The sequence below is a fragment of the Balaenoptera borealis genome, assembly GCF_965194805.1.
Source record: "Balaenoptera borealis genome assembly, chromosome: 16".
Taxonomy (NCBI): Eukaryota; Metazoa; Chordata; class Mammalia; order Artiodactyla; family Balaenopteridae; genus Balaenoptera; species Balaenoptera borealis.
In genome coordinates, this window is record NC_138872.1 from 33,350,636 (window position 1) to 33,371,796 (window position 21,161).

The 21,161-nt window shown below is 43.3% G+C and overlaps 1 protein-coding gene across 1 annotated transcript; it reads left to right on the top strand.

Annotated features, from left to right (window-relative positions):
• Nucleotides 1-7,995: 7,995 nt before the first annotated feature.
• CHGB (chromogranin B) lies at nt 7,996-21,161 on the top strand. Its single transcript, XM_082359068.1, has 5 exons — nt 7,996-8,170; nt 12,658-12,704; nt 13,171-13,264; nt 18,234-19,873; nt 20,770-21,161. Exons 1-5 carry the CDS (start codon nt 8,122-8,124, stop codon nt 20,851-20,853), a joined length of 1,914 nt encoding a protein of 637 aa, XP_082215194.1. The 5' UTR covers nt 7,996-8,121; the 3' UTR covers nt 20,854-21,161.

A 21,161-nucleotide genomic window follows, 5' to 3' on the forward strand; every position in this document is an offset into this window, starting at 1 on the left:
AGTGAGGAGGCCATTCATTTAGCTAGCTGAGGGATGGTGGTGACTTGTAGTAGTGGTAGTAGTAGTTAGAGGTGGAAACCAGCAGTTAGATTCTGTACTTATTTTCAATTAAGAGTCTTCAGGATTTTCTAAAAGATCAGCTATTGGTGTGAGAGAATAGAGGAGTTGAGGATGACCCCAAGGCTTGTGGCAGAGCACCTGAAAATATGGAGACACCATTTACAGGAGTGAGGTCCCAAACTCTTAATCATACATTATATAGTTTTGGGCTACAGTAGAGGTGGCTGAGGACAGGTCAGAGACGAATCAGAAATAAGACTAGTCACAAGAAGTCAGACTCCAGATTGAGCCCGACCACATAGAAACGTGGCCTGATGCTGAACTCTGTGAATCTCTCCTAACAGAGGCTAAGAGGGGTCCTAAGATTCAGGCAAGGCTGAGCCCATAGGCACAGGGTAAAGTGTATTCGTTGTGGACAGTTGAAGTCAGCAGAGGCAGTCAAGTGACACCCCGAGACAAATACCTCCTTGACCCACTGAAGTTAGATCAAATGCTGTCAGGGGACAGAGATTTAAAAAGGCCTGCACCCTCCTCCTAGGAGTTCTGGAAGGGCTTCCCACCACGCACTTTTCAGTGTTCACAGAAATGTCCACTTCAGCGGCCCCACCTTCACCCCAAGAATATAATTATGGGAGTTATTGTTTCCGTGTGGAGCAAGAGCAGAGCTGGCCCACCAAGTGGGCCATAACCCACAGGTATGAGCTGAGAGATTCTGAGAAGGTCCTTAACTGAAGTGGGTCCCTGGGGAACCTCTCGCTGTGTGTGACATTGTACTCATGGATTCTCTCCCCTTGGAGGTCTCTAGGGACAGGTTGCTCTGAAATGCCTCCAGGAGTAATGTTGGCTTGGTTTGGAGCCTCCCAGCATTCATTAGCGCTTTGTAATATAGCACATTTTGTACAGATTACCACTTCACTTTTAGAACTGGTATGGTGGGAGGTTATCAGGTACTGAGACAGGAAGATGATGGAAGCTGGGTCATCTGGATGCTTACTCTAGAGCAGAATGACAAGGAGACAGAGTGTGGTCCCCAAGTTACTTCTTCCTCACCTCCCAAAGTTCTCTTGGTGTCTCCCTTTCGTCTAGAGGGCCCGGGAGAAACGTAAAAGAGAGTATGGAAACGAGAGGCTTGGGGGCCATTGACTGACTTGTCATTTCAATGCCTTCTCTGAGGCTTTTGTTGCCTCTTTGTGCCTTTTTAAAATTTATTTATTTACTTATTTGGCTGAGCTGGGTCTTAGTTGTGGCATGTGGGATCTTCGTTGCCACATGCAGGATCTTTAGCTGTGGCATGCAGGCTCTTAGTTGCAGCATGCAGGATCTAGTTCCCTGACCAGGGATCGAACCCAGGCCCCCTGCATTAGGAGCACGGAGTCTTAACCACTAGACCACCAGGGAAGTCCCTCTTTGTGCCCTTTTACCTCCAAACAAGAGGTAGCAGCATCCAAGAACACCCGTGTGTGGGTTTACTTAGAGCAGGGGGTAGGAACTTGTGTGTATGACACTCTGTCTCTTATATACTCTTCTTGTTTTCTTTCTTGCTCTACATTCGCACTATCAAAACAGTGTTCAGTGTATCACAATAAAACACTTACTTATTATGCAAACAAACCATTGCTCTAGCTTTGAAGAAATATTGTCTATCCATTTCATGGCGTTTTGGGTGAATTCAGGAGTGGGGGTAATTCAAGTTCACTTTTCAGTGACTCAACCATTTCCCTTGAAGCAACTGCTGTCCTTCGTGCTGCTCTGGCCTTTCTTCAACCTCTCCTGGGGCTATAGATTCAGTGGGGCCTTTTGGATGCCCCTTTAATTCCTCTTCCACCTCTAGGCTAGAAACTGACCCAAGATTCAGGTCTGATGAACCCTGAGACTTTTGCTTTAGTCTGCAGGAGCCGGGTACCACTTTGCCCCTTGGGTCATATGCCTGCAAAGGTTCTTTCTCCTTTCCTTAGTTAGCTATGAAGTCTGCCTTCGCTTTACTTCTGGGGGGAAAAGACCAAATCCAGTAAGTCTTCCAATATTTATTTTCATACGTAATAGGATAATATGCCTTCTAAAAGACAAAATGTTGAGACTGGCCCATCCATTGGTAATTTAGTTTTAGGCAGTACTGAATTTGTATAGCAGGATAAAATTATTCGGTGCTGTTTTCTCAGCTTTGTGAGTGAATGCAAAAGAAAGGAAAGCAGCTAGGAAAGTGGGAGAAAGAGATGGAGAACAATCCTTTAATAAAACTGATAAGTGGCCCACTATATATATACATGTTAACCAGAACAAAAATATGGGCAATTACAATCTTGGGAGGTTTCTGATTATGCATATTTACTTAATGGTAATGGCTCCTTGAGAACCATTATGAATTACTGAGAAATAAAATATTCATAGGTATAAAATTGTAATTAGCCTACATGGAGTTTTTCTGGAGTTTACATCTACAGAATACATTTTTGTAAAGGAGAGGCCTGCCTAGGAGTTGGTATGCTCTAATCTTCATCATAAATAATTTAAAATTCAGCACCACCAAAAGAATGCCTCCTCTCAGAGCAAAGAGTGCTTATGAAGTCCACCAGATCTCTCAGAATCACGAGATGGAACCAACTTACATTTCATGACTCCTGAGGATGAGCACAGAGAAAAAGGCCAGACAGAGTACACGAGGGAGACTTCAAAACAATCAGCACAGGACTGCTTCTGCTTTCCAGTATCAGATATGTTGGCCTGAAGTTACTGTGATTTCAAAGTCATGACCATTATTTCTGGCTTGTTGCTAGAAATTCCACAAATTGAGATACATATTTTGGAATGAAACCAAACTTCAAAAATCCCTATGAAGAGTGTCATATAGAGAAGGATTTTTCAGGAAAAGAGGAGAAATAGGCCCCTGGACATCAAGGCATCAGAGATAGAAAGAGGTTGCTCCTAAGAGGTGGAAAGAACCCAACGGAACAGGATGCAGGTCTTGACATCTCTGCTACTCACTGCTTGGCACAAGTGCTGGAAAAGGGGAGGACCACACCATCTGTGTGCTTCCACTAGGGACCCCACGCAAACTCCTCAACATTCACACCCACATTCCTCTCCTGCTTCTGGGCTTGACAGAACTCCAAACCTCCTCTGATCTTTTGCATTAGTCCTATCTTAGGAGCTGTGATTTTTCTCCTTCACTCTCTACCTATCTGCTTTTATCTCTCGAGGATTCTTCATGATTTCTGGTCCTATTGGAGCATTCCCCCTTACACTACAGTACTCATATGTGTAAACAATGTGCAAGCATTTTTCTATCCTATGTTACACATAAACCATTTGAACATGATGAACTTGGCAGGTACACTCAGGAAACAGCTTCAATCTTCTCTTACAACTGTCTGCAAGCATTTCTGTCAAAGCTCCTTTTCTGACCCTTGAACAACATCTCAGGCAGAAACAATAGCTTTTCATTAACTCTGGACTATTACAATAGTCCAAACTTCTATTTTTCACCCAATTCAAAGCCCCTCTAACTCCCAGCTGCTGCCTGTCCTGGAACAAGTCATGGGGAAGAGGGAAGGGCTCGCCTCTCCTTTTGTTTCCTTGTTTCTTTCTTTCCTATCCTACCCCTCCCTTCAGCTCCTTCAGGTCTGGACCGAAGAGGAGGATGACAGAGACGGAGGAGGGTCCAGAGATGGCCAGTGTCGTCTGTGGTCCTCTGTTGGTTTTCAGTGCCCTCTATTGTGGCACACCTCCAGATGCTGGCTGGCCCTTTCACAGGGGACCTTTGTGGATTCATTAGAGTCCTCCATGGGAACCTCTTCACTCCTCCAGTCCCTGATGAGAGTGATGCTCTCTGACCTCTCACAACACCTCTCAGCTACCATTATCAGCACATCTCGGGGATCCCCTTGCTCCTTCAAGCAGGGACTTTTGGGTGTGACTTGAGACCAGTAGCATTCTGTGGAGGCCACTTAGCCCAGGGAAAACTCTGCACATGCAGATGTTCCAGCTACTGTCCTCTCCCCTTAACTTGCCATTGAGGCTGCTCCAGCTGACCTCCTGCCCACTCCACCTTGCTCACTTCACTCTCAAACTCTTGGGGACACAAATTAAATTGCCCTGTGATCTCCTTCCCACTCTCTTCTATTGGCATTGGAGCAAGTCTATGGGTTTCTGCAGCTCAGCAAGTGTCTGGCAAGGAAATGAGATATCAGTCTCCCTTCCTGCAGACAACTCCACTTTATGTTAGTTTCTTGCAGCCCCCAACTTGGCAGAGATAGGAAGAAGCATCATGAAACAGTACAGGGCTCCCTACAAACTCTCTTAAAAAAAGTTCTTTCTCCAACCAGTCCCTTTATAGTTTTGCATTTCTAGGTTTGTATCTGTAGTGTTCCCTTACACAGACTTGTGAGTGATACCCACTGTGCCAGTTTGGCCCCCTGTTAACAAGTCTTGTAGAAATGTGACTGGCTCCTCTCTTTGAAACATGTGAGTACTTAAAACCCATGTTGCCTAGCTTTGAGGCGTCAGTCAAAAGTCAGACATAATAAGAAAAATTCTATTTAACATCCTGCTCTATGTTTGTGAATGTATGCGTCATCATTCAACTTTCCCAAGAAGCAGACCCTGAGACAAAGATTTGACTGCAAGTAATTTATCTGGAGATAATCCCAAGAAACAGCAGTGGAGAGTAGAGAAGAAAAACAGGAAAGGAAAGTCAGCCATGAAGAGCTTGCTATCAAGAAAATTTCCACTGTGTGTAACTAAGCTCAGTCTTGCTGGGAAACTCTCAGGGCCTACGTAGAATACATACCTCTGAGGGAGCTGTGAATCTGGGGTGTTTATACACCTCATGTTTGGGTGAGGGCTGCTCCTGGGGGTCTTGATTCCTCAGCATTTCCAACTTGCCATTTGCACAGCTCTGTTTGCTCTGGTGACCAGAGAGAGCTATCGGCAAAGAAATGCAGATCTTGGCCATTGGAAATCAAGCCAGTGTGCTCCAAAATGGTAAGAATGAGGGAAATTAAGGAAATGGGCAGAAAACCAGCAGCATCTGCTGCAGTGTGTGTGTGTGTGTGTGTGTGTGTGTGTGTGTGTTTGTGTGTGTGTGTGTATGTTGGGAGGAGGAACATATGAGAGACCAGCAAGCAGCCTTCATTCTAGATCCTTACCATGCGATATGTTGCTAACTATAATAGATTTGTCAAGCACCTAATGGTCTTATCAACCCATCAGACCCAAATCATAGTTATCTTCCCTAGTTCTCAATATCTATTTCTTGCTTTCTCTCCAGTATATAAACAAATAAGTGCACCTGTTCATCTAATTTTCTGCAAACCCCAATTGAAGAGGAAGATCCCCTGTTTTGTCACACCTGAATGGTTGTAGCTCTATCTCTTGACCTCTTTTTTTTTTTTTTGGCTGTGTCGTGCAGAATTCAGGATCTTAGTTCCCCAACCAGGGATCAAACCCGAGCCCTCTGCATTGGGAGCGAGGAGTCTTAACCACTGGACCACCAGGGAAGTCCCATCTCTTGACCTCTTTTTAGAAATGTTAATATATATCTTCTTGCAAGCTATATGGAGTTATATTACCCATAATTTAGTGGGTTAAAAAAATAGTTTCTATCTTCTCTTAAGATGAAGATTTGATTCATGATTTCTTAATTATGTCAAAATGTATTAGGAATCTAACCTGACAAAAGAAACCAGGTACTAAATGTATTGTAGGATCATCTAAGGAAAACTACTTATTGACATGGTCTTTATTAGGAAAAAACCTTAAAGTCACAGAGATAAATGTTTATCTTATTGGCCACAAACACAGGGAATTCTGTAGATGTACATCTGCAGGGCAGCAGTTTCCATGGTAATGCCATTTTCCTGGCATGCCATGCTCTCTCACCCTCCTCTGTAGACCTGGAGTCTACCCTACACTTCTCCCATCTTTACTCTCTGACTAGTGAACTCTGCTAGAGCAGGGGGAGGAGTATATTTCCTTTTGCCATTAATGTTGGGATTAACCCTGTAATCTGCTATAGCCAGTGTAATATGTATATACTACAGTCCTTGATATATAGTAAGCATTTATATATGCAAATGAAATGAATTCATAAATTTTGAGAGAAAAATCTAAATTCAGAACCTGTATTGCTAACCTGTGGTTTTGAACTATATGCCATTTTTTTGCCTGTTTGCTTCCTGATTCCTTCCTCTGTTCTGTACTGCTGGAGAGACTGGCCCTTGCAAATTATATTTTACAGTCTTCCCTGTCAGTCTTTCCCAGGTATGTTCAGCCACTAAGAGGTACTTGCACTGAAAGAAAGGAGAAGTCAGGGTCTTTATCCCCCTTTCTCTTCTTGGGAGGAAGGGGATGCATCTCTAGCAGTGGCTGCTTCTCTTCTGTGGTTCTAGCTCCCTTCCTCCATGGCCCCATGGCCTTTGTAGCTTGTAAAGCTTCCCACTCCTACCAGGTGGTCCATGTTTCTGGGGTCCAGCGAAGACACATCCTTTCTTTACCCAGCATTCCCTCAGGGCGTAGCAACTGCCTGCAGTTAACAATCTCTGCGTCTCCTCATTTTCTCCTATTTGCTTTTCAGCTTTTCTAATCCTTGAGTATTATTTCCTGTATTAAATTCCCTCTGGTAGTTTCATTTTCCTGGCTGGGTCCTGATGGATTACCTATTTCAGGAGCCATGTGCAAAGCTATGTTTTTTTCTGAACCCTGGTTCCTAAGGGAGATATGCTTTCCTCCTTAATTCCTCTTTGAGAGCATTCCTGAGAAATGTTCTTCCTTATGGCTTCTTTTCTTTTCCTATAATAATAGTATTCTGTACAACTTGAGATAAAATTATATCCAGAACAACATCAGCAATCAAAAAGCTACGTCAGCCCACTATTGTAAAGATGTCATCTGTTCCCAAATTGATCCACAGATTAAAGATGCCAGCTGTTACCAAATTGATCTATAGATTTGATGCAATTCCTATCAAAATCCTCAGAGTTTTTCATGAAAATTGAAAACTGATTCTAAAATTTATATGAAAATGCAAAGGGCCAAGAATAACCAATAACATCCTAAAGAAAAACAAGGTGAGAAGACCTTTTCCACCAGATATCAAGACTTATTTAAAAGCTATGGTGATAGAGAAAGTATGGTACTGCTCCAAGAATAAACAAATAGACCACTGAAATGGAATGGACTGATATTCTAGAACAGTCCAGAAACATACCCGTACACATACAAAAAACTCCAGGTTGTTTTCAAAGTTAAACTACAGAGCAGGTGGGAAATATGGTCATTTCAGGAAAAAAAAAAATTCCCAGAACAATTAGGTGGTGATATGGTTTAAAAAAAAAAAAGTGACTGTACCCCTATCTCATACCATGCTTATTCTAAAGCCCTGTTTCCTAAGGAAAATATTGATTTCCTCTGTCATCCTGCTTTGAGAGAATTCCTGAGAAATCTTTTTCCCAAAGGCTTCCCCCCCCCGCCCCGTACATGGTGATCTGAAATAATAAAAAGTTTATAAAATAATGAGAAAAAAGAAAAGTAAGTCTGAATGTAGGAACTGGCTGTCGACCAACTGACAACAGTGAAAAGACATACACAGCCTCAAACACATGTTTCTAGATATGGAGGTTGGGGGCGGGTGCGGTGCGGGGGAGATGAGAAATAAGCTTGAGCAATCTAAGCAGGACCTCGCTCCTCTCCCCCCGACTCATTTTAACTACCTCCCCTCACCCTTACACCCCTTCTTCTGCCTAACTCCCCACTCCCGCTCAAGACCCAGAGCACCAAGGCGACTGGACTGGCGTAAATTTCTTCCTACTTGCGCCACCGCCCCCGGGGCCGCCTCATGACGTCAGGGCTGAGCGAGGGGGCGCCGCCTCCTGGGTGCCCGCCCCTCCCGGCCCTGCGGCCCCGGCTTGCTCTTTAAAAGAGCGGGGCCTGCGACAGCCGCGCCACACCGCGGGGGCCAGGATACAAGGCTATTTTCCCGGAGTATCTTCATCTCGCCTTCCGTCCACGTCTGCTCACCGCCAGCCGCCGCCCTCTTCTCCTGCGCAGATTACGGCGAGCCGGGCCATGCAGCCCGCAGTGCTTCTCGGCCTCCTGGGAGCCACGATGATGGCGGGTGAGTGGGCACTGTGGGGCGTTCAGCACCGCGGACAGCGCCAACCTCTGCCTCTCCGGCCGCTCTGGGCATCCTGACTGGCGGATACTGGGAGACGGGGAGGGTTGAGTGGATGGTGTCTCCCTCTTGCTTGAGGTTCTTACTTTCTTCTCTTCCCTGGGTATTGCCCTTCAACTCCCCAGACGTTGGTCTGACTTGGAAAAAGCCAGAGGGCTTCCTAGCCCAACCAAAAGAGTCTCAGTTTTAATAGATATAAAGAAGACGTGCCCGCGCCTCCAAGGAAACCCCAAATTTTGTGCTCACTTCTAAAATGTCACATCCTCTTTACCTGTTTAGAGAGATGCTCTTATAGTCTTATTCTGTATCTGTAATTAAGTGTTTGTTTGGCTTTTTAAAGCCAGATGACCACGGAGAGACAGGAGTACATGTAGTATATTAGTTGGCAACTGTATAATTTATTTTATTATTTTATTATTTAAACATGATTAGATAAAAGTAAGTCTCATGTATATATGTAGATAAGATATATCTTTTTTCTTAACACATTCATATATGTGTGTTCAGGTATATGTATGCACAGGTTTAGTGTAATATTTTTCTGTATTTTGTATTTCTGTCTCTGGGGAGAGGTAATTTCACATTCAAATTAATCCATCTTTAAGTTACAAATGGAAACTGCAAGAGATATTTTGACTTTTGTATTCCAGAAAAATAATGAGTATAAAATAACCGCAAAAAATATTTTTAGAGTAGTAAAAAAAAAAATCGTTTTAGTCAATTTGGGAGGATAAAATTTTAAGTAGTAGATATTTGACAGTGCCTCTTTATGTGTGGAAAATTATGGGATTGATCTTTCAAACTACTCTGAATCTCAAAGAAATGATCTTTGGAGATTTGGAGATTTGGGGGAAAAGTGTGTGTGTGTGTGTGTGTGTGTGTGTGTGTGTGTGTGTGTGTGTGTGTGTTGATGTAAAATCCACGAGTCCATTGAGAAGTAAATATGCCACCACCAGACTAAATTGGAGGGGTTTTTTTTAGCTGTCTTAATGACCTCAGAGAATATTGTTCTTATCTGAGATTGAGATTCCTAACTAGAGTTGAGGCATTGCCATCCATGAATATGAGGGTTTCACTGACAGCAATTATGGGATCCCAAAGAGAAAATGAAAGTCACTGGTAATTTATTTTATTGCAAACTACATACATTCAGAATTTTCTAAAATTCTTGTCACTCTTACAAATTGCCTATAAATGTTCTCGATTTAATTAAAGAAAACCAAATGAATGTTTAGAGTCCTTCCTGGTCAAAAATATTTTCAGAAAGGAGTTGCTTAACAAGCTAAATCTGTGCTATACATTGTGCTATAGACCACAAAAACAATGTCATTTATGAGACTTATTTAACTATAGTGGTAAAATATTTATGGCTCTTATGCAAGATAATATTTTAAGAAGGGTTTATATTTTAACAGCAACTAAAATCAAGATATTATATTCTTTAAAAATTTTTTTTACTGAGCTATAATTCACACACCATAAAATCCACACTTTTAAAGTGCATAATTCAGTGATTTTTAGTACATTCACAGATTATCACATTTCAGAACATTTTCATCATGGTAGAAAGGAACTCCATACGCATTAGCAGGCATTCCCTATTCCCACCTCCCCCAAATGCTTGGATATTAGACATGGTAGCCTTCAAGCAGAGTTTGTTATTTAGTAAAATCACAGGAAACCTGCAGAAACCATCTGGCTCATTCCTACCATTATGAACTTCTGAAGGGAGATCTACACCTTTCTACAGGAGTTGTGCACTCTAAAAATTAATATGAGTGAAGGAGCTACTTGCTATTCATATATACTAGGTAAGATGGTTTCTGCATCCAAAAGCGTTAGTGGGGACTTCCCTGGTGGTGCAGTGGTTAAGAATCCACCTGCCAATGCAGGGGACATGAGTTCGATCCCTGGTCCAGGAAGATCCCACATGCCGTGGAGCAACTAAGCCCGTGTGCCACAACTACTGAGCCCGTGTGCCACAACTACTGAAGCCCATGCGCCTAGAGCCGTGCTCCACAACAGGAGAAGCCACCGCAATGAGAAGCCTGCGCACCGCAACGAATAGTAGCCCCCGCTCGCCACAACTAGAGAAAGCCTGTGCTCAGCAACAAAGACCCAACGCAGCCAAAAAAAAAAAAAAAAAAAAAACACAGTTTGCGTACCATGTTATTTTATAGCTGTATTTTCATTCTGGGATGAAACCTTAGTTTGGTAGTCTTATGGAATATTAATACTTTGGAAGTTATTCTCAGATTTATCATATGATATTATTTGAAAAATTTTCTGCCATTTGACTACTTCACTATTATCACTATTATTGGGTTTTCTTTTGTGCACCCTTAATGTTAACTTTTACAAAAATAAGTTAAACTACTTTAGGGGTATCAACATACCTTCGGTTATTACGTTGCTGCCACAGATTCTATTGGAAGAAATACAATGGAACTTAGATGTCTCACTAGATGCATAATATGCTTCCATAAGGAGACCTTAGTTCCTTTCCATCAAAAAGATGTCTGAAGAGCCTCAATTAGGAAACAGGATTGTTCTGTAAAAACAAACATGAGCTACAAATTGTTTAGAGTCACAAAAGAAAAATATTCCTCTCCCCTCAAATCAGATGACTGTTACTACTTCAGCAATATCAGTAGTTAATAATAGCACCTATTAAACATTTGTGGAAAAAGAAGAGAAAAGTTATTAGCAAGAAACTGCATTTACCAAAGAAAGTTTAGTAAAGCTAGAATTTTAAAAGGCACCTTCTAGTTTATGACAGAAGTAATTCTCTCAGTTATTTCTTTTCAGAGCATTTTACAGATCTCAGGTGGGAAGAGTAAGTGCCAAAGTGGGAATGTTCTCAAATAACAGCCATTTGGGGGATAAAATAATGGCCCAGCATATTGGACCCTGAGTACCAAAGGTGGCCATCCAGATCTTGTCTGAACTACATTTCAGGAAGATAGTGGGGTCATACCTTGTTAATCACCTCTTAAATATTTTACCAGTGATTTTAACATGCTGCATAACTTTGGGCCTCTTGAAACAATTGAAGTAGATCCCAGGCTGTGCTTTGAAAAGGAAAATTCAGTAAGGTGAACAAATGAAATAGGAGTTTTATGTCTAGATTGAGCCCTATGATATGTAATTGATTGGGAGGAGGTAAAGAGATTGGAAAGCAAATATTTGGGGAGGAAAGGTCAGGTTGCTGGTAATAAGAAACAGCATTTGAGCAGCTTCCATCTCTGATGTCTGAGAGTTTTGCTCTTGCTCCAAGTAGCTCTTCACTTGTCTCAGAGACCTGGAAGAATCTTCTGCACTGAGCTTCTCCAGCCATAATAGCAGTTTCTCCTCTAGGGAGTGTCAGGAGAACTGTAGAGATGGGCATATATGTAAACGCTTTGAGCTCCTCCAGTGGAAAGGGCTTAGACAAAACAAAGTCAAAGTGAAAGATAAAAGAATCAAAGCAACTTTGAAAAAGAAAAAAAAAAAAAAAAAGCACTGTAAAATTAAAAACACCTGAAGCATTTCCTAAGATGACAAAGGCACTTCGATCACTTCAATCCCTGGTTTAAAATAAGCAGAATCTCATGAAATTTAATTTAAATAAATTAAAATTTATCTTTCTGCAATATCCTCATGAACCATCTGTTAAACACCTATTTGCGTATGATATTACGGACTCGACAATGTCCTGGTAAAATTAGATACCTCCCATATTCTTTACATGGCTGCAGACAACATGGGGGAAGGGAAACAACACTGATAGAGACACATCAGCATGCTTGTCCAAGAAAAGGCTTGGGGGTAAAACGAGGTAATTAATTATATAAGATAATCATAACCACATTTTTGTAAAGGAAGTGAGTTTCAGGGAGAATATTTTCTTGGGGACAGGAAAAGGCAAAGGGAATCACAGATCTGTACCCATTTTGAGTAGGCAGAAGGGTTGAGGAGGGCACCCCGGTTTCATTTAAACTAGGTTTGTTTTAAACTTTTTATTGACATATAATATATGTACAGAAAACTTCATATAGATCATAAGTATACAGCTTACTGAATTTTTCCCTCCTCAAGCACACCTGTGTAATCAGCACCCAGATCAAAAACAGAACATTGCCAGCATCCCAGAAGCTCCCCTTGTGTGGATTTGATTTATATTGGATATAAGATAGCATTCATTTTCAAATCATGTTTATGACATTGCTAGGGGAAACAGCTGTGTGTGTGTGTCTGTGTGTGTCTGTGTGTGTGTGCAACTGGGGCAATTCTGGTCCCTGGGACAGACATCCCCAACTCTCTCCACTCTGCTCAGCTCTGACTTTGCCCCTCCCTCCAAGTAATATGCTCGGGGTGGGGTGATTTTGTGAGTTTGGGGACACACAGCTTCCAAAAATCAACTCACTTCCCATTCTTTTTTTCTTTCAAAGCTGTCAGTTCTGTGCCAGTGGACATCAGGAACCACAGTGAAGAAATGGTAAGTTGAAATGGAAGTCTGGAATCTAGACTTATATCTAGACTCTGGATTCTCCCACCCTTTATCTCATCAAACTAAACAAAATAAAAAACAAAAATAGACAAACAACAATGAGGAAATGGGAGCAAGTGATGTCCCTCCTGCCCTGGGCTTTTACCTCCTTCCTGGATGTTTTAGTGCCCCTGAGGATAGCTCTCATCACACTGTTTTCCTTTGAATCTGTTCAGAAATGGGTGTTTATTTCTCTTCTCTGGATAGTCTTGACCCAGTGCCTTCTTGCATTGCTCTGTGGGGAGGCCTGGGAGGTTTCATTACAGTCCTATATGTAAGTCTACATTCCTGACCCAAGAGGTCTGCATCGGTACAGGTCACATAGCCAAGCCTCTCTTGACAGCAGCTCTGGGTTAAGTAGTCGGGCATCCCAGTGATACCAGCTTTGCCAACCTGCTTTCTGGTTTCCCCCTAGGTGACTCGCTGCATCATCGAGGTCCTCTCAAATGCCTTGTCGAAGTCCAACACTCCACCCATCACCCCTGAGTGCCGACAAGTCCTGAAGAAGAGTAAGTATCCTCCACTGCAGGAGATCTTTGTCCCTTGAGTAGTTCTTTCTCTTGCTCCCTCTGTTTCACCTTCCAGTTTACCTCCATATGAACCAGGGGCATGATGCAGTAGGAAGACTACAGGCTAGATCAGTATCTGGGGAGATAACATATGGCTTCCAAACCCTGCTCTGCCACTTAATAGCTGTGTTACCATGGGGAAGACCCCTTGCCTCTCTGGGCTTATTTCCTCAAAATAAAATGAGGGAGTTGAACTCAATGATAGTCTGTGAGCTGTCTATATAGTTCTTAAATTCCTTGGTTCGAGAGTTTGGAATTTTAAAACAGGCTTTCATTTGGGTGGAGGGAGGTATGGGGTGTGCTTGTTTGTGATTAGACAGGGGGGCAAAGTGTTCTGGAAGCAATGGAAGATGAAAGGATAGAAGGAGACAAAAATTACTCTTCCCTTTACCTTCTATTCTTCTGACAATGAGGAGTTAGAAGTTTGGAAAGGTGACTGGGAAACTTCTGGCCTGTGTACATGACCGATTGGCTAAGCCATTTTAATGCATAGCTTGATAGAATGAGAGGTAATACCAAATGGTGTCAGGAGTTCCAGGCCTGAGAACTGGAAGGGGTGGGGGTAGACTTAGAGCATCCAAGGAGTCAGAGCAATGGCCTTCTGGGTCTAGATTGGAATGTTCCTCTATACAAAACAGCTTAGGTTGAAAACAAAATTTGAACAGTGATACGAGCAGTATCCATTGGAAGTTGACATGAAGAGGTAAATTTGACAAAACTATGCATCTCTGGGACTTCCCTGGCGGTCCAGTGGTTAAGACTCTGTGCTCTCAGTGCAGGGGGCACGGGTTCGATCCCTGGTTGGGGAACTAAGATCCCGCATGCCGCACAGCATGGCCAAAACAAAAACAAAAACTATGCATCTCTTTTAGCATGAAGTCAAACTGATTCAAACAAATCCGAAAAGCTCTGTTCTCTTTAACACCTTTCTCTGCTTTTAAATTTTTGGTCAGGCTGAGAAGAGTGGATTTTCTTTTTTCTTTTCACCTTCAAAATCTCCTATTGCAAGATAATACTCTCTTCCTGTTGCTGCACATGAGGCCCATGCATAAAATTATAACAAGTATGAGTGACTAGCCCAAAGAGTAACCTGCGGGGACTCAATCCACTATTGGGGGCTTCAGGATAACCATAGTAGGTGTGGGGGCCTGAGACTGTAGGAGACCCATGCACAGTGGAAGGAAGCTTCTCTACCACTCCCAGCCTACCTGCCTCTTTCTGAATTTCTCCCCAACTTTCTTTTCCAGCAATTACAGGAATGATCTTGTTAGAATGAGCATATTAGCCATTGCAGGGAATAAGTGAGAGCAGGGTGGGTCTCCAGGAAGGGACTAAAGGCTGCTCCTTTGGGCAAACCCATCTCGTTATCTCCCTTCCCCTTTCTTTGTTTACCAGATGGATGCAGAAGTTTTGGGTCTGTCATACTAGGTCATCAAAGAACCAAGATTGCTTAGGAAGAGTTGTTCATTGTAGGGCTTTGCTAACTGCCAAGATCATATTCTTAGCTCTCAGGTAGGATTCTAGCCTCTGCTCATCACTGATTGTGCCCTGGGGTCTTTTGAGTCTCTTGAGAGAGCCCCAGGAAAACTGGTAAAAATCAAATGACCCATGTCTATCAGGACCTTGGAGACATCATACCCAGAGAGCCATTAAATACTGAGATTAGGGATATTTGAGCTCCTTCGGGGTTGCAGACTTAAACACCAGCCGGGGCCAGGCAAACACATAAGAGAAAAGGAATAAAACAGGACAGGAAGTGACTCACGAACTGGAGGATACATGCCCCTTCTAAGGAGGAGTAGATTTTTCTCAGCTTGAAACCTATTGTGAGAGAAATATAGATTCTGTTACCAGATCTTGGGATTTTTCAAAAGAATTTAAAATTTGGATATCTAAGCAATATCTCCTAGTATTTAAGTATTGCCTCTGAATTCAAATTTACTAAAAATGTTATTTAGGCCAAATAGAATTCACCTTTGGGCTACCAGTTCATAACTTCTGTTGACTGAAAAAAAAAAAAAAAAAGCACAACCTAAAATTTGAGATTTATATTTTATTCCATGGACATACTAAGGACTTAAGCTCAGGAGAAAACCTCCCAGATACAGTCTGAGGGACTGTTTTGAAGAGGTAAGGGAGGAGCCAGGATATATAGGCGTTTTTGCAATAAAAACCAGATAGTCAGAACATCAAAATATTACTGTTAATTAAAGAAAACCAGACATCTTAAGTTAACGAATTTAGCACTTTTCTAGGTATGGGAAGATGCAAGAGTCTGGGCTTATTGAAGTCATTCCTCTGATATGCACGTTAATTATCTTGTTTTTTTCCATCCTGAATCCCCTCTGGGTACACAGTTAGGTGTGGCTGCAGTGCCTAGATGGCCAGGACATCCTTTGTTTACTGATTTGGCAGGCGACATTCTTTGTCCACACTTCTGTCCTATTCTGGTTTTCTCTCTCCTGCTGAAATGTCATGCTGATCACAGGACTGGTGGAGCTTTCTGCCAACAAGCTGGATGAATTCCTTCATGTAGCCTCCCTCCCATCCCCAGCCCATCTCTGTCTCCACTCCCACTCTCTCCAGCACATCTCTGGAGTGAGCACACGCTTACTGAGCAAACGAACATTTGGGGAGCAGGGAAGAATCATTGTTTCATGGCTTGAAGAGACCTTAGGGAATTCATAGTCCAATTTCTTAACAGGTATAAGAATCTCTTTGATCTGGTCATCTTTGCAACATGATAGCTAGGGATGGAAGGTGCATTTTCCACTTTTTACTTGAAGTAAGAGTGAGCTTCACACCTTGGTTTTACAGATTGACAAGACTGTATGCTGCTAATCACAGCCCTCCTCAGATCTCACCTGAGGGGACTTAAAGCTAAATTTAGGAGGAAGTGCTAAGCCTCAGGCAAGCTGCTACAAGCAACACACATTTAACCTGGAAAAAATAAAAATACTTCTCTTCTTGACCGGCAGGCAGTAGGAAAGGGGCCACACAGCCTCTGCCCCGGGAAGCTGAGATTCTGTCTGGATGACATCAGTATCTGCTCAAAGCCTCCCTGCTTACCTGTGCCTACCTGGTCAGCCCTGCCTCAGTGCTGCACACACCACCACTGGCTCTTAAAAGGCAAAGGCACTGGTGAGGGGCCAGCCCTCAGGTGTCTGGGTGTGAAAGGTCAGGGACATTTCAGTTGCCTCATAAAACATGAAAATATTATCATGCCAGGCTGGGCTTTTAAGCAGAGAGGAATAGACTGTCTGCTATTTCTTGGACATTTTTACAAAACAGACCAATTTTTTCTATTTTGCAAATGTCAGTTCAAAATGACTCATCAAGAGCCATTCAATAGAAATATCATGTGAACCACAAATATAATTCCAAATTTTCCAGTAGCCACATTAAAAAAGTAAAAAGAGACAGGTGAAATTAATTTTAATAATACATTTAATTTTGTCCAGTTTATTTTATTCAATATATAATTTGTACATACAATATGTTTATAATATATATTATCTTATACATCCAAAATATTATCATTCCAACATATAATCAATATGAAAATTTGAGATATTTTACATTCTTGTTTTTCATCTGAAGTCTGAAATCTGGTGGTTTCTTACATTTACAGCATGTCTCAGTCTGGACCAGCCACATTTCAAGTCCTCAGTAGCCACAAAGGTTTGGTGGCCCCCACCATGGATGGCGCAGACGTCAGCCTAGAGCTGTGAGCAGCCTTGGCTTCAGGTGTTCTATATGAACTCAGTGACATCAGTTGAAACCCAAGCCCTCCCAGCTAACAACTCAGACAGTGTTAACTGCATATCTTCTTTCACAGGATGTCCTTGAGTTAAGGAGGATTTAGTGAAGATGCTGTCAACATTTGGAAAAGATGAGAAAAAACAGCATTCAATTAAAATGTCAGTTATACTGTGTACTGTTGATTTGTGCAATACAAAGATAACTCAGTTTACTGAAGTTCATTCTCAACATTTGAGAACATGTGGGGTGGATGGGACCTGAGTGAGGGAAGGACATGGTCCTTTCCACTGCTGTGCAGTTTTCTCAGGGAAGAAACAAACACCCTGCTTATCACCAATTACTAAGTTTTATTGTCACTTACTGCTAAGTTGCATCTACACAGTTGACTGGACAATAGAAGTCTGATAAACTAATTTTAAAAATTTTTAATCCTTTGTTGAATCTGATATTTCCCATTTTGGGCATTTAACTTCATTTAGCTGGATTCTATGGGAACCATTTACACAACGCTAACTTTTAAACCCCTACTTAGAGCAAACATGGAAAGAATGGTCCTGAATTACACCTCTCTGAGCCTCAGTGTCTCTGTCCACAAAAAGAGGAGGTTGAAATACACAAATTCTAAGGTGTCTTCTGGTTCTAAATTCTAGTATTTTATAAACCTATATTTGGATTTCAATTTGGTCATTGAAAGATGCTTGTTGGGTGTTATGAAAAAATAAATATGCAGAGAATTTATTATCAGCTTTAAACACAGCTAAGGAGTTTTCATACCATTTCTTTCTTTCTTTTTTTTAATATTTATTTATTTATTTGGCTGCGCTGGATCTTAGTTGCAGCATGTGGGATCTTGGTTGCAGCAGGCGGGATCTAGTTCCCTGACCAGGGATCGAACCCTGGCCCCCTGCACTGGGGGTGTGGAGTCTTAACTGCTGGACCACCAGGGAAGTCCCCATACCATTTCTTTTAAAAATAATCTGAGTAAAAAAAATAATAATAATAATAATCTGAATATATTCTTTATTAACTTAAAAAATTACCCAAGGATTTTCAGGATTTTTAGGATTTGTAGTGATCACTGAGGCTGTGCTTACTGAACCACAAACAATTCTGAAGTGATACGTACTCTTTTTTATTTTCATTACAGGTGGAAAACAGCTCAAAGATGAAGAGAAAAGTGAAAATGAAAACACAAGGTTTGAAGTGAGATTGTTAAGAGACCCAGCTGACGCCTCAGAAACCCCCAGGACCTCCAGTAGGGAGGACGCAGGGGAGGAGGACGCCCAAGGCCAGACAGTGGCAGACACAGAGGGCGGTGGGCACAGCCGAGAGCGGGCAGGCGAGCCCCAAGGCAGCCAAGTGGCCAAAGAAGCAAAGACACGCCATTCTGAGAAGAGCAAGGGACACGACAGGGAGGAAGAGGAGGCGGAGGAATATCAGAAAAGGGAGCGTGTGGAAGACGGCAGTGAGGAGAGACACCCTGGAGGGCCAGGAGAGGCACAAACTGCTCTTCTCAGCCACAGAAACCAGACTCCAGCTAAGAAAGGGGAGTTAGTGTCCAGATACGATACGCAGTCTGCGGGGAGCCTTGAGAAGTCGCACAGCCGGGAGAGGAGCAGCCAGGAGAGTGGAGAGGAGACCGGGAGCCAGGAGAATGGGCCCCGAGAGCCGCAAAGCCACCCCGAGCGCCAGGAAGGACCCGAGGAGAGCGAGGAGGATGTCAGCCCCGAGGTGGACAAGCGACGCTCGAGGCCAAGACACCACCACGGGAGGAGCAGGCCCGACAGGTCCTCTCAGGAAGGGAATCCTCCCACTGAGGGAAGGGGGTACTCCCGGGAGGAGCCCCACGTGGGCACAGCCGGCTCAGGGGAAAAGAGAGCCCGCCATCCAACCATCTCCAGGGCTTCGGAGGAAGAAGCTGAATACGGGGAGGAAGTGAGGAGTCACCCGGCTGCCCGGGCTCCCAGGCCTCCCAGCGAGGAGAGCCCGGAACAGGAGGACAGGAGGAAAGGCCTCAGCCTAGAGCTGAATAGCATGGCGCACGGCTATGACGAGGAGAGCGAGGAAGAGAGAGGCCAGGAGGGGGGACCCCGCCACAGAGCCCGGGGAGGGGAGCCGGGAGCCTACTCCACGCCACACCAAACAGAAGAGAAACGGTTCTTGGGTGAAGCACACCACCGTGCTCAGGAAAGCCAGACGGACAAGGCGAGGCGGCATCCACCAGGCGAGTTGAGAAATTACCTCGACTATGATGAGGAAAAGGGTGAGGAAGGAGCCCGGGGGAAGTGGCCGCAGCTGGGGGACCCGCAAGACGCTGAAGAGAACAGGGAAGAAGCTAGGCTTCGAGGCAAACCGCATGCTCCCCATCACATCACCGACAAGAAGACATTAGGGGAGCTTGCCAGTCCGTACTACGGCCCTCCCCAGTGGAAGAGCAGCCGGTTTGAGAGAAAAGACCACATGGATGACAGTTTTCTTGAGGGCGAAGAGGAGAACGGGCTGACCTTGAATGAGAAGAATTTCTTCCCAGAATACAACTATGACTGGTGGGAGAAAAAGCCCTTTGAGGAGGATGTAAACTGGGGGTATGAGAAGAGAAACCTGGCCCCCAAACTGGATCTGAAAAGGCAGTATGACAGAGTGGCCGAACTGGACCAGCTCCTTCACTACAGGAAGAAGTCGGCTGAGTTCCCGGACTTCTATGACTCGGAGGAGCAGATGGGCCATCGCCACGCAGCAGAAAATGAAGAGGAGAGGGCTGGCCAAGGAGTTCTGACGGAGGAAGAGGTATGGTGTGGGGCTTTTGCTTAAAACTGACTTCCGGTGGTTAATTTTAATATGTTATACACAAGACTGTCTGATATTATGGGGAGACATGGATGGGAATTAATCACCGTGGGACTGGATGCCTAGTAACGGAGCGGAGACAACCTCTGGGTTTGATTTCCACCTGGCGTCTAGCCATCGTCCACATCCCTGTTCACTTCCTCCCACTGCAGTGCTGCAGTGCTGCAGTGCTCCTCAACCTCGGCCACACGTTGTCATCACCTGGAGAGCCTGAAAAATTACTGGCATCTGGGACCCACACCCAGAGATTCTGTTTGGTACTGGATGCTGCCTGGGCATCAGGATGTTTTAAAGCTCCCAGGCGGTTTCCATGTTCAGCCAAGGTTGAAAACCACTGGTCTAGTGTCTTCTCCTTGATCATTTGACTTTTCATCACTATTTCCCAGGGTAGGAGAGAACAGGTGATACAGAAGTTAGTTGCTTAGTTCTATCTCTGTCATCTCCTGGCCTATAACAGTCAGACATCTACGTGTAGGAGAAGTAACATTACCAGAGCTTTACCTTCCTTAACAATGTTTTTTTCCCCCAATTTTGATTATGTAGGTTGGTGCTTCTCAGACTTGAATGTGCCTCAGAATCATGTGGGATTTCTAGCCTTAGAGTTTCTGATTCAGTAGGTAGGTCCCAGGTGGGGCCCAAGAACCTGTATTTCTGACGAGTTCCCTGGTGATGCTGATGCTGCAGGTCAAGAAACCACACTTTGAAAACCACTGATGTCGGGTATCTCCTATAGCCTCTAACATATCAAAAATCCCCCTTTCTGTTCATACTCCCTAAAAACGCAAAGAGCTAAATTGATCTGGGACCTCATGCTTCTACTTTTCTGTATTTTCTAGGAAAAAGAACTTGAAAACTTGGCTGCGATGGATTTGGAACTACAGAAAATAGCTGAGAAATTCAGTGGTAACCGAAGGGGCTGATGGTCGTTGGAGCAAAGGGCAGATTTTAAAAGCAGCCCTCACATGATCTGTTTTCCACCACTTCACTGAAAGACCCCATTTATTTACCCAAAGGCAGAAAGTAGAATTTACCGTTCATCAAATGTTTGACACGATTGGAAATGTCCTTAATTTTTGCCAGAATGTTATTGAAAATATGAATAGCATGACTTGTAGCATATTCTTTATCAAAAAATAGATATATTAACATGCTTGTGACAATGACTGTGCTACTGTCCTTGAAAAAATGTCTCAGTTTGAAGTAATAAAAGATTCACCTGAGGCCAAAA